Source organism: Camelina sativa, chromosome 16, assembly GCF_030686135.1.
Source record: "Camelina sativa cultivar CO46 ecotype springtype chromosome 16, ASM3068613v1".
In the NCBI taxonomy this organism is placed as follows: domain Eukaryota; kingdom Viridiplantae; phylum Streptophyta; class Magnoliopsida; order Brassicales; family Brassicaceae; genus Camelina; species Camelina sativa.
In genome coordinates, this window is record NC_141895.1 from 6,756,730 (window position 1) to 6,771,061 (window position 14,332).

At 35.9% G+C, this 14,332-nt stretch overlaps 2 protein-coding genes across 4 annotated transcripts; both read right to left on the reverse strand.

Annotated features, from left to right (window-relative positions):
- Positions 1-6,221: 6,221 nt before the first annotated feature.
- Positions 6,222-10,386, reverse strand: LOC147925199 (uncharacterized). The gene is made up of 4 exons (XM_087492524.1): positions 10,233-10,386; positions 7,010-8,275; positions 6,847-6,919; positions 6,222-6,405 (listed from the first exon to the last, which is right to left on the reverse strand). The coding sequence occupies exons 1-4, from the start codon at positions 10,384-10,386 to the stop codon at positions 6,222-6,224; spliced, it is 1,677 nt and encodes a 558-aa protein (XP_087348650.1).
- LOC147925200 (uncharacterized) lies at positions 9,801-13,922 on the reverse strand. Of its 3 annotated transcripts, none has more exons than XM_087493363.1 (3): positions 13,574-13,922; positions 10,443-13,456; positions 9,801-10,232 (listed from the first exon to the last, which is right to left on the reverse strand). In XM_087493363.1, exon 2 carries the CDS (start codon positions 11,737-11,739, stop codon positions 10,468-10,470), a length of 1,272 nt encoding a protein of 423 aa, XP_087349489.1. In that variant the 5' UTR covers positions 11,740-13,456; positions 13,574-13,922; the 3' UTR covers positions 9,801-10,232; positions 10,443-10,467. The 3 variants fall into 3 exon arrangements, with proteins under 3 accessions (XP_087349489.1, XP_087349490.1, XP_087349488.1); XM_087493364.1 differs by having other exon boundaries at positions 9,867-11,730; positions 13,292-13,456; XM_087493362.1 differs by having other exon boundaries at positions 9,867-13,456.
- Between the last annotated feature and the right edge of the window lie 410 nt (positions 13,923-14,332).

Sequence of the window (14,332 nt, forward strand, 5' to 3'; positions counted from 1 at the left end):
TTAAGCATTATCATAACAAGCACTAGACAAGACAATGTACACACTGTGTTACGAGAAAATTTTCAAGATTTTCGACAATCATATCGTATGTATCCAGATGTGTTTCTCAAGCTATCTCATTTTATTCAAGACACGACGCATTTGAAAGATACAAGATTCATCTATATTGAAGAAATTGTTGCCACCTTTCTTATCACTATCGGCCAAAATTCAAGATATGGTCACACTAAAGATACAAGTCCTATTTTTTCTTTTAGAACTGCTTCGGAGCAATTGATGGTACACACATACCTGATATGGTATATAATAGTGACGCTTCAGGCTACTGTAATCGAAAAGGAGTAATATCACGAAATGTATTGGTAGTTTACAACTTTGATAAGAATTAATATATGATTTTAGTGGATGAGAGGGTTCAACTCACGATTCAAAAGTATTATATGAATCTTAACAAGGACTAATAGATTTTTGATTCGAAAAGGTAATTCTGTATAGTATACGATAAGCTATTAATTTTTTATATCACATACATGATAAGCTAATAATTACACATGTTAATTTTTTCCCCGGAAATTTTTATTTAGCGTTTGATGAAAACTTCTTGACGATTATTGATTGTTTTGTGAATACTTCTTGACAATTATTGATACCAAAAAAAATAAAAAATAAAACTTCATCGAGCTCAGTCAGTAAAAAAAATCAGGGACTTGCTCGAAATCAACAGAAAAAAACAAGAATATTTTTTTAGGTTATACTTATTTTTTCATTTACTATTGTATTTTGTAAAAATGATATATAAGTCCTATTTTTTCTTTTAGAACTGCTTGGGAGCAATTGATGACACATACCTGCTATGGTATATAACAGTGACGCTCCAAGCTACCGTAATCGATAAGGAGTAATATCACAAATGTATTGGCTGTTTACAAATTTGATAAGAAATTTTTCTTGTCCATGAAGAAAAAATAAATTTCTCAATTCCTATTTGTTGTATAATAGAAATTCCTATTGGTGTAGAATAGGAAAATTGTTAACTCGAGGGTTGAGAAATTGATATAAATACGAGGAGGGCGCTTCATGAAGACTTGCACACCTTAGTAGTATAGTCACAAGAGATGCACACAAGGTATAAGGCATCGCACCATCAATAAGATAGAGAGATCTTTTGATGGTTTATTCATCTAGAAAAGAATGATAGGCATAGTAGTGCTCAATATCATAAGCAATTGTAATTGCAATTTTGTTCTATTGAATTTTTTCTTGATTAGGTCCCAGGGATTTAGGGAAAACTAAATCTCGTTAACAAAGCTTGTGTGTTTTCTACTTTATGCTCATACATACTCAAAGTCGATCATACACATAATTAATACTTAGCCACAAATATGCGATTACACTATCATTAATGTTGTAACGTCTCTCTTTGAATCATACAGGGTACTTATTGGATTCATCTAGCTTATTTCCTCTGGCCCCCAACGGTGAACTCCTGAGCACTTCATTGATAGTGAGATCTTTGGTTTCGCTTTGACATGTTAACTTTTTTTCCGTTAAATATTAAGTATCACCTCTAAGAATATACTGGCTAAGGTTGTGATCTGGAAACTTCACATGAATTGTTCAATCATCGTCATGCATCTTTACGAAATGTGATTGAAAGATTTTTTGGAGTTTTCAAGGCACAGTTTGTGATATTAAATCCGCTTTTCCATATCCTTTTAAAGCACAAACAGAATTAGTGTTGGCTTGTGTAGCCTTACACAATTTTCTGCGCAAGTATTGTCGATCAGATGAAATTCCTGTTGAAGAAGTTGCTAAAGTTATTGATGAAGAAAACATGGAAGAAAATACTCTCTATTAGATGGTTTTCAAAATAATGAAGAATTTTTTGAGACATAAAATCAAGAAAGAGAAAGTGCTAATATATCGAGAAAATAATGGCTCAGCAAATGTAGAGAGATACAACTAGCCCTATGCGTTCGTAAGAAACCGAAAGAACCGATGTTTCGGTTATTGGCACCGAACTTGAATGAAAAGGTGAACCGATCAGCAAAATTTGCAACAGATTTTAGTTTATAATTCGGTTTGGTTAGGCAGCCTATAACCGATCAGTTATTCGGTTTCTGTTCTACATCGCTCCATCTCCTTCTTCACCTTTCAGCTTTTGTCTGTTTTTCAGAAGGAGAAGTGCAGCCACCATTAATCCTTTCACCATCGATTAGGTTAGATCCCTGTTTCAAAAAGTTTCGTTTTCTCAGAATTTTTAAGTTTAGATTATGATTTTCTCTGTAGATCTGTCATATTAGAATAGAATCAATACAAAACAAGCAAAAAATCACAGAAAATAAGTTGCAAGAAAATGAAAATGACACAGATTAGGGTTTTCAACCGCACACATAACAGATTAGGGTATATTCGTCACCTCGTTATCATTGAAGCGAAATTGTTAAAAACGCATGCTCACGGATCGAACTCCAGGTTGAAATGGAATTAAGTACAAAATCGACCACTGTACTAAACTACTTTCATGTATAACCTCACATAGTAAATATATAATACGTAAATATGGATAAAATCCCAAAAACTAGTCCTCGATTAATGATATTTTACTAATGTTTCCTAATCTACATAATAATAGCCAGCAATTTGAATAAATGTCAACAATAATTATGAATTTTCATCATAATTTTTGTAAATTATTTTTTTTCTATTTCTTTCTAGGCGTTAACATCTATTCATTGGAAAATTATGTATTTTCACTATATATTATTTGTATATTTTTATCATAATTTTTTGTTCCAATAGTTGTATCTTTTAAAAACAGTTAGATATATATATATATATATATATATATATATATATAAATGTCTATATCATTTGAACTCTATATATATTTATCTCTTCTTCCATAACTAACAAACATTCAGATTTTTTTTTTTGTTTTATACTGACTTGCCCAAACTTTCAATCTTTTTCATTATTTTACAACTATTTCATAATATATAATTATAAATATAAAGTAAAATACCTTATTGTTTTAACATTTTTGAATTATTTCTTCCGCAAAAATAAGGTATTATTATTTTAACTCGGTGACAAACATAAAGTGGCATGTTTTCATGGTATGAGCTGCTTGTAAGGTCATTCCTTTCAAAGGAAACTAATACAAAAAAATAAAACAAAGCAAATGAAAATGGTCAATAGTAGAAGGTCTCTATTTATAGTCGATGGGACGTTTCACCTTCATACCTTGGGGTTGATGTGGTACCGCCTTAGCATACGAATGGCGGTCGTCTCGGTCCGGTCTGTCGCTTAACGGGCTGGACATGAAGCCGGGCCCTTCTAGAAGATTCGTCGGCCCAAATTCCCCTATCTGTCATTCAATGCTTCCAGAGGCTTTATTGACCGTCCATGAGATGAGCCAAGTGGAAGGCCTGTTAAGGCAGGGTGAAACCCATATCTAACACAACCACAAAAGTTTTTTGATACCTTCATTACATGCTCTACACACATTCTGTAGACGCTGCGTGGACCACCCTTCTCTTAATTGCTACCTTCACTTCCGGGAACTACATACATCTCTTTCTTTTTTTCTTTTTTTTTTTCCTTTTTTGGTTTATAGGAACAAAAGAAAAACTCTTAAAATTTTGTGTTTCTTAATAATTGAATTTGGCTGCTTACTGTTCTTTTTACAATTCACTACTCTGTGTTAATTTTGCTGGTTATGTTTAATTTGTCCGTGCTAACCGTAAATTTATATTACTACGTTCTTATAATTTGGTTTATAAGATTTGGATGGTGAATGTTCGTGCTAAGCTCTTAGAATTTACTGTCAATGAAAGGACGTCCAAAGTTTATGAGGCGGTGAATCGTTTTTCTCATACCTTTATCAAAGAAGATTTAGTTTGTACTTGAATGGCATAAATTCTTGGGTAAGTATGTTTTAGAAAAGATAAAGGCTAACGTGAGTGATGGGTTAAATGCATTTATAAATTCTCTAATTGCTAGTCCATGCTCTTATTGATGCCGCTCTAAGCATCTTTTATTTCATGCTTACTTATAAATATAAAACCAGAAATTTTATCAAAAAAAATCAGTGGAAGAATCGAGAAGCGTATGGGTAGATTGATATACAAATTAATCTACCTATACGCTTTGTAGTTTGTTATCACGTGTTCTGTATTTCTTTTAAATTTTAACCAACTCTTTGTAGTTTATATACATTAAAGCCAAAAAAAAATTAACCAACTATTTGTAGTTACGTAGATATACGACAAAAACCATATCGTTTGCTAGGTGTTTGGATTTCAATATTATGTAGGGACCAAATTATGCTTGTTGCCTGATTTGTGTATTGTATTTTCTATGAAGAAAATAGAAAGAATTTTTTGTTTTATAATTTAACTCAACAAAAAAAAATGAAATGTGAAATTGTGAAAAAAAGTTGAGAGACGAGTATATAGCTTAAGGGAGTTCGATGCTTAGAGTGAGAAGTTGACTCGGAGATGGTGGTTGAGTTGGTTGGTTTTTTCAATACATAGATTATCACTGAATCTTTATGTTGTCCTTCCTACAACGTTTGTGATATAGCTTCTTATCAAAGAAATGAATTGTTTGTATTTATTATGTGTATAGAGAGGCTAATCATCTAGTAGATAGGTTGGTAAACTATGTGTTTTGTTACTGATATGTTTTCATATGTTTCGTCTAGACTGGAATTGATGAACTTGATTATTTTAATAGATCTTACAAGGCATGCGTGTCTGCAAAATAGTCGAGTGTAAATTCATTATTTTTGCTTAATAAATTGTGGGAGACTTGTATTATATAAATTGTGAGAGCCTATGTGTTTCCCTCTTCTACCTAAAAAGGAAAAAAATCTATATTACTATAGTCATTCATAATTTTGTAGTTAGAGAGAATTGAGCTTTAAAGGTATTTGTGTCATAGAACAAAGGTTTGACAACATGAAAATTTAAATATACACAACTATTTATAAAAGACACAATTACTTGAACTAAAGTTGTGCTAAAAAAATGTAAAAACATATATTGAAACTAAAGAACATAACTCTACAATAAACGGATGCAATTTTTTTACGAAAGTGTGATGAGAATTGAAAAATTTCATTGGCATTTAAATAGATTGTTATTATTATATAGATTTATAAAAGAAAGTATGCAAAGATGTGGAAGAAGTCAGTTGTAGATTAAGGTGGCTGAATTATTAGAGGCCTGGGATTAAAAGAAGCAAGTTCACTCCTTAGGAGGAAAACGAAATAATCAAGTTCCATGCTCTTTTTGGAAAGAGGTAAAGTGAATAAAATGGTAAACCCAATAATAGAATTAGGCAGCGTTACATTATTAAAGCGAACTAGATAACAACCCGTACTATGTGCGGGATAAATCAATTTAAAGAAAATGATTATAAGTAAAATTATTATCTTAGAATCAATATCTGTTTGTGTCAAACATAATATGTAACTTAAGTTTTTTATTTATTTATTCAAATTTGTGTTTTTTTTTTTAAAAAAAAAATTCACCCGTGAAATCTTTGAAGGTGCAAGAGGTTTTACTATTTATCGCAACATGTCTTTTGTGTGATTTAAAAATCAAAAACATATCTCTTCTGTTTTATTTTGTAATCATAACAATTTTGCATGTTTCTTATGTAACGATAACAACATATACTAAATTACTTGATAGTTTAATTATTTATTATTATTATATGTTAGTAACAATCGGATTTTATACTAATTTTTTTTGAAGCTAATCTAATTTATAGAATTAATATTTTTGATTAGGTTATTTAAATCTTTGAGTTAGTCGGTTTGTTAATATTTACTATAATTGACGGATTATTACCGATAAAAACCATTATGAAAAAATTAATGAATTTCCAAAATCAACGTATTCGTGTAAGAATACATTTAAATACGTGAAAGTGGTAACGAAAATATTTATAAAATGTTACAATTTATGGCAATATATATATATTATTTTTTATTCAATCAAACACTAATTAAATTAAAAGATAACTCCAAGATTGGTTGACGAAACCGGAGGAAAAAACTTTACAAATGAATTTTCAATAACTAAAGATCTTGAAGAACGGGCGAGACAGTCTGCCATGGTGTTGAGTTCTCATGTGATCCTGATCAGGGTGAAGGAATGAAGAAGAGTTCTGAGCAAAAATAACTCCTCCAACAAATTCGAAAAGGCTGGTCAATCATCAGGTGTCTGCACCATCGCCACCAGTTCTGCACAATCTGTCTCGTAATTCTGACAGGTAACTCCAGCCGCCAATAGTGACTCCATGGCCCAAATCAAAGCTTGTAACTCTGCATGTAAGGATGTAGGACCACGCCTATGACTCCGTGCGCCCAGAAGAAGCGTCGAATCTCCACCACTACAGCACCACGACCCCAGACCCTACAGAGGGTCTGAACTTTTCCAAGAACCATCAATCTGACATCAAGGAAAAGACCCCATGTCCTCCAACAAAGGCGTAGGATGCAAAAAACTCTCCGAGTAAGATTTAGCCTCCTCCCACAATAATTTATCATTGTTCGCCTGAATTAAAAGCTCCATCGGCTCGGCCTCTAAACCCTGGAAAACTTTCTTGTTCATGTCTTTCCATAGTGACCAAAGGATCCAGGGGAGACGAAAAGCTATATCAGGATCCCCCGATTGGGAAGCCGTCCGCCAGAAAATAAAATCTAAATTTGCATAGATTGAATCATATGGGAAGCCGTCTGGGACTAAACATACCGGTGACAACGCCCAAACATCTCGCGAACGAGGGCACTCAAAAAGAGCGTGATTTATAGTTTATGTTGCAGACGCACACCGTTTGCACAAAGTATCACACCGGACACCCCTATGCGCAAGACGTTCTAACACTGGGAGAGTCCTGAGGCAATCTGCCAGAAAAAATGTTGAACCTTCGGGGGAACATCAAGTTTCCACGACTGGGCCCGTAGGGCCATACATGTCGGCCCGTAGGGCCATACATGTCGGCCCGTATTCAACTTCCGCCAATAACTCTCGGGCTAGCTGATATCCTGATTTAACCGTATACTTCTCTGAATTGGTAAAGTGCCATACTAATCTATCTGGTTTCTGGACTTTACTCACCGCCATGCTCCGAATAATCGGTATATCCCCCGGGTCCAGAAACTCCTCCAGGGTAGGCAAATGCCAATCCTTCGTAACATGATTAATTAAATGGTTAACCATCAAACTCGGTAACCAGAGTCTTCCCCGACCATTTGCTGGACGTGGTCGAATATCAGGTATCCATGGGTCTCGCCAAACCGAAATATAACAGCCTGATCCTACTGCCCACCGCGATCCTTGTTCCACCAATCCCTTAGTTGAAAAAATACTCCTCCAAGCGAAGGAGGGATTATATGGTTTTTTGGCCATAAGAGGGTGATTATTTCTAAAATAACGGCCTTTCAACACCCGAGCCATTAAGGACGTCGGATGTTGAATTAACCGCCAAAATTGTTTCGCTAGCATGGCATCGTTAAATTGTTCCAGAGATCTAAAGCCTAGACCCCCTTCACACTTATCTTTGCACAATTTATCCCAAGCCACCCAATGTAGACCATGAGCCCTATCATTGGACTTCCACCAAAAAGTGGAAATAGCAGTCGTTAATATAGACGTCAACTCCTGTGGCAATTTATAACATGACATCACATGAGTAGGAAGTGCCAACGCCACTGATTTAATCATAATCTCCTTACCACCTTTCGATAAATACTTTGCATTCCAACCATTGACACAGTCATCCAACTGATCCTTAACATAGCCAAAAACCTTCGTTTTTGAACATTGGAGGCTTTCAGGAATGCCCAAGTAAGAGCCCATACCGCCCTCTTTAGATATACCAATAACTGACTTCAACTGATCCCTTGTCTCAGAAGGAACCTTCTTTCCAAACATTATAGAAGATTTCTCTAGATTAACCTCTTGCCCTGAAGTTTTGCCATAATTGCTGATTATTTCCATGACCGTCTGGCATTCAGTCACCTCCGCTTTACAGAAAAACAGGCTATCATCGGCAAACAACAAGTGCGATACGGCAGGACTTTCGCGAGCGATTGTGATACCCGTTAATTGCCTCTCTCGTTCTGCCTTTTTAATATTCGCTATCAAAACCTCCGTGCAAAGTATAAACAAATACGGTGACAGAGGATCCCCTTGACGTAGACCTCTCTGTGGTTTAATAGAACCCCGAGGTTGACCGTTGAGTAGAACTTGATACGACACTGAGGAAACACACCACATAATCCAGGTAATCCATTTTCTATCAAACCCTAACTTAACCATAACCGCTTCTAAAAAATCTCATTCAACGCGATCATAAGCCTTACTCATATCCGTTTTGAAGCCAGAAACTCCGAATTACACCTTTGATTAGTATTTAACTCATGAAACATTTCCTGCGCAACCAAGACATTATCTGTAATTAAATGACCTGAAACAAAAGCCGACTGAGTTTCAGAAACCATGGATGGCAAGAACCGTTTAAGCCGAAAGCACAGAACTTTAGAAATAATTTTATAACTCACATTACAAAGGCTTATCAGCCTAAACTCGGCCATCTGCTGCGGCCGATCAACTTTACGAATAAGACAAATATTCGTCTCATTTAAACGTGGATCAGAACTACTTGATCGAAAAAACTATCTAACTAGAGCCACTAAATCTCCTTTTAAGGAGGACCAAAATAGTTGAAAAAACAAAGCCATCATTCCGTCAGGTCCTGGAGTTTTCTCTGGATGCATAGCAAACAGAGCTCTCCGAATTTCCGCTTCAGAAATATCCCTAATTAGATCTCTGTTCATATCGTCCGAAATTAAAGGGGTAATCTCCTGTATCATTTCTGAAACACATCGGACATCTGATTTCTTAAAAAGATCGTCAAAATATTTTGTAGCAATATTCTCCATACCTGAGACCGATTCATTCCATACATTATCAGCATCAAACAAGCCAATAATCTTGTTTCTCACCTGTCGTTGTTTAGTAGAAGCTTGGAAAAATTTAGTATTCTTATCCCCAACCCTTAACCAAAACTTCATACTTTTTTGTTGCCAGTATAATTCCTCATCGCGATACGCCTCTTTTAACTACCTCTCTATACCTCATATTTCCTCTTGAGAAATCGAATGATCCATTTTCGCCTCTTGTAACGCTGCCTTCAAAGAGGAAATAAGCTCTGGGCCAGAAAATATATTATTTTTCGCCACCAAGAAATGAAATTCCTGCAATTTTTTATCTTATCAAAAACCCGGGATCCAAAAATTTTTTGTTCGATTCCATCCTGATTCAACCGCCCCTAATAAGCCGTCTTTCCCCAACCAGCGTTTGTCAAAACGGAATTGCCTATTCCATTTCGTGTGTGTCTTTACGCAAGTTGCTAAAATTGGACAATGATCAGAGCCAATCATTTCCAAGTAGTCTACCTTAAAATTCGGAAAACAGCCATGTCAGTCCTAATTACCCAAAGCACGATCTAACCGACAACGAACTACCTGATTATTACACCGATTGCCTCTCCATGATAATTGTTCCCCACAACAAGGGAATTCTAGCATTCCGCATTGAAAAAGCATGGAAATAAAAGGCATAAAAGAAGAGGTTGGACGCAAAGCACCTCCCCTTTTCTCATGATTCCCAACCAATTCATTAAAATCACCAATCATAAACCAAGGATCACCGCGAAAAGACCCAATATCCAATAACTTTTCCCATACTTTTTCTCGATTTTGGAGAACCGGGTCACCATAGATAAAAGACATATAAACCAATTGTTGACCAAAAAAAGCTTGTACATCTATAATGCGATCACTATCATAAAGAACTGATAGTTTTATTTCATCCTTTAAAAATAAAGCTAAACCACCACTAGCCCCGCAGGGTTCAACAATAAACAAATTATTATAACCAAACTTATTCTGAAATTTTTGTCAATAAGAAAAATATTTCTTGGTTTCTGATAAAAATAAAATGTCTGGTCGATGTTGTTTCCACAAATCACCCAAATACTTCTCTGTCAGGTCAGCCCCTATGCCCTGACAATTCAAACTCAGGATCTTCACGTCTCCGCCGGTAGTTTCGGGAGAGCCACCGTCCCTTTCTTGATTTGACGACCACCATCCGCTGGTTTACAACGCAAAATATTGTCATGCCTCCCTAGATTCTTCTGTTTTTTTCCTGTACCTGCAGGTTTAGATAACACCTTAGCCAATAAACGTTTCCCCGGAGAAGCCAAAGTCCTAGCCACGATTCCAGAACCACTAGGCCCTTTTCTAGCAATAGGCCTAATAACTCGCCCTCTATGGATATTCAGTTCCTCTAGCTTGAAATCAGCCATAGCATTATTAATAAGACCCAAAACAGTATCCGTCGAGACTGGAAAAAGAGAGGTACCTTGTGGGCTACCAGTCGTGTCAACCTATGTATCAGTTCCCTGATCGGAAAGACACACGTCCTCCTTGCCCGACCTAGTTTCAACCAAAACCGCAGCATCGCCCTCGGGATATTCTCCCTCCTCCAAGAAATCATCATTCTCCTCCATAAAATCGATCTCCTCACCCTCCTTGACAATTCCGTTATGAGTAACATCCGGAACAACCGCAACGACCTGAGAAGTTGAAGCCATACGGACAACCCCCTCTTCCTCATGAGGCCTCTTCGCAACAACACCTTGCTTAACCTTGTACATAGGTTTTGGCCACACCGGTCCCATTCCCTTCCGGTTCAGATTGAAAGAAGAACCCTGCCCCACTAGATCACCACCTAACATCTGCGAGCCTCGCTGACCACCAGAACCACTAGAGTCGACTGCTGTGAATTGCTTTTTCTGGCCCCAAACCGAACCTTGAAACCTCTCCTGATATCGGGAACCATGAGGACCCACATCACCAACCATTGCGTCCTGACCCTGAAAATCCAGAGCCCTCTTAACGTGTTTCCTTGGTTTCTCCCAACCACCTTCATTTTTGAATCCCCCTTGTTTAACCTGTAAATGATGTTTCTGAGCAAACCTCTTATCCACTTGCTGCTCCACGACCTGCTCAGTAGTCCCCTTTTGCAACTCTGGACACCCTCTCACATCGTGTGTAAGTCGAGAGCAGTGCTCACAAAAACCCAACAGCTTCTCGTACTCAAGAGAAACAATAACCTCGTCCCCAGACTCAAAAGGAACAACCATCTTGAGTAGAAGGGTATTAAATCCATTAACAGTCACACATAAACTCCCAGTCTCCTCATCAATCTCCCTAAGTATACCCACCTTCTTACCTATTGCTCCCAAAGTCGCCTCCTCCCAGAGATGCATGGGTATACCTGTAACCTTGACCCAGAAGTTGATTGCAGTTGGATAAGTTGCTGAGATAATAGGCTCCCATTTCACCAAAGAAATCATCCATCCATCAAAATGGTATAGACCGTTCATCAAAACCGCTTGCAGCTCCTCTTCAACTTCAAAGTTAAACTGAAAGAGACCTTGTCCCAAATCTGCTCCCACCACCTTATCATCCAGCTTCCAAATCTTAGGAAAATTAGGCACCAAGGACTCCATCTGCTGAACACTTCGATTCATCAATCGCCCAATAAGTGTCAGTGAGAATTGTTGTATCCTCTGAGCCAGAACCGAATTAGCAATCCTCACCGTTTCAGTACGGACCAACGGTGCTTTGCCTTTGTTTAACGATAGCTGAGACATGGTAAACCACCAATGAAGCAACCAAGAATCACGAGAACAAGAGGAACACACAAAATCAAACCACACCACTCTCTGATATACAAAACAACTCTCCGACGATAATATGAATGAAAGAACAAAAGTGTGACCACACAGACAATCTATTCAGATAAATACCTCTTGTACAAACCACCCATTGTAAAGAGAATCACAAAATCTGTCATATTCCGACATCCCATAACCAACCAAATGAAATCCCATAAATACCAATGCGATATCTTGAAATATTCTCAATCCGACAAACCAAGGAAAGAAACTGAAGCACATACCATAAATATCATACCATGTGATCCTCACCATACTACATTCGAACGAAATCTCAATTAGAAAGATATGGAAATCTCGACATTGTATAGCAAAGAGTACCAAGCCCCACACAATCAGAAATCGGATCCTATCATGCCAATGAATATCACTCATCGAATCAACCAAAAGCAACCAGCTAAGATCCGACACAATCAAACCTCCTTCACGGGGAATGAAATCCCGCAAAGCCCAAGCAAACACATACCGAATCAGGGACAGATTTCCGATCCATCCCCAATCTCCAGACTCGACCAGAGTACACGAAAGGCCAATCCTCCGTCTCTCAACAGCACTGAACCAGAACATCTCAAACCCTAGATCTAATCCTCACCATTAACATATATATATATCTTTGGTTTATCGAGTAACTCGTATAACAATTTTACATAATCTAATAAGCACTTATTTTAAAGATATTCTAATTTTTTGTGGATACTAAATTTATTTATAATGATAAGGGTTATTGTCTCGTTCTTTTTTAATGGCAAATAGATGAATATACAATTAGAACGTATATTCCTATTCAATTATTCATATTTCCGCTTTTAATGAATAATCACATTAAATGTTGAGATTAATTAGTTTACATACTTAGATATATATATTAATAATCACACATCATGATATCCCCTAATTTGTTGTCATTTTTATATTTATTTATGAATATATATAAATCTTTATTTATTGGAAATTAAGTTCTTTTATTGAGTTGGAGATAATTCATGAGTAATATACTTTTTATTATCAATTATAATAACTATTGAAAGCTTTTTATTTAAATTATTATCATAATAATACTAACATAAAAATAATATTTTGTTTTATATGATTTGTTAATAAGTTATATGTTCTTTACTTTTATTAACTTTATATTAATTGATATGTTTTAATAGATCTTTTAGAATTTTTACTTATATTGATTTGTAGAGATGGCACCATTTTTAAAATATATAATGACATGTTAATGTAATTAAATAGAAAATTTAAGGGTATTTTGCTAAAGGTGCATATAGCTCTCTGGCGATGACACATCAACTTTTTCAAAAACTTTTTCAAGAATGTGCTTCTCTATTAATATAATCAGACTTATCCATGTTTAAACTCAGACACACAACTAAGAGCAGACACTAATCAACTCAGACACACAACTAAGAGCAGACTATAAATCGATTATCAGTAAGAGCACTAACACATATATATAATATACCTGTTTAAACTCTTACTCCTATGCTGAATTTGAGATCAAGAAAACTGAAAGTATCTGCAAAATTAAAAAAAAATTAACCCCAAACTGAAACTAAAAACCCCAAATCGAAACTAAAAAAACTTTCAATTTCACATATCTTTCACACTCGCAAACACCGAAATCTTCCTGTAAAACAACAATAAATTTGATTCAATACCAAACCCTAACTGAATGTCTGAATCTATTACCAAACCCAAATAACCTTGACTATAAATTTAACTCAGATTACAGAACCCAAATTACCAAACCCAGTTCTTCAGTGGTTGCCGACTCAGATCTGTGAAAGGCGATTAAGTGAGATTGGAAAAGAATAGAAAGACAAGATTAAGGGAGAGTGCGTGGGAAGAATATGGAGACGCGATTAAGTGAGATTGGAGAAGATTAGGAAGACGAGATTAAGGATACTGGAGAAAAAATGGAATGTAAGAAGTTTAAGAGACGAGAGAGTGAGACTTAAAGAAAAAATTCTCCAATTTTAAGATTTAACAAAAAAATTAACCCCCAATCTTAATTTTCAGGTGGGCGACGAATTTTAATTCCCGCTAGTCACTTGTATAGCGTTTAATAAATTGTATGTGCTATTAAAAAAACACAAATTTAGATTCTCTAACATAAAAAAATCTAACACTTGTGCTTTTTTTAATAACCCCTTACTTATAGCGTTTCTATTTTAACGAACGATATATCATATACAGAGTTAAGTCAACGATAGCATAAGTATGTTAAACGCTATCGGCTAACGCTATCAATGACCCATATTCTTGTAGTGGAACAGACCATGACATATTAAGAACCATTGGAATTGGAAGTTTGGAAATCATGTCTTAAGAAAAGACGCTAAAGGAAGAATCGATCCAATGACTCATGAGACTCTTCAGCAGGGGTGCTAGTAGGAAGAGGTGGTGGCTTGTGCATCAAAGGCATATTGATCGGAAAGGCCATGTTCCAATACCTCTGATATCCATGTGCGAGTAAGAGCCATGCGGTGAAGGGTGAACACTA

Bases quoted from the DNA above. Each gene is read 5' to 3' on its own strand.
- LOC147925199 (XM_087492524.1), bottom strand. From the start codon at position 10,386: ATGGCTGATTTCAAGCTAGAGGAACTGAATATCCATAGAGGGCGAGTT. The intron at 8,276-10,232 runs GTACAGGAAAAA...GTGTTTCCTCAG, and splicing joins GGTGTTATCTAAACCTGCAG to TGTCGTATCAAGTTCTACTC. The intron at 6,920-7,009 runs GTATGGCCCTAC...TTTTTCTGGCAG, and splicing joins AGTTGAATACGGGCCGACAT to ATTGCCTCAGGACTCTCCCA.
- LOC147925200 (XM_087493363.1), bottom strand. From the start codon at position 11,739: ATGTCTCAGCTATCGTTAAACAAAGGCAAAGCACCGTTGGTCCGTACT.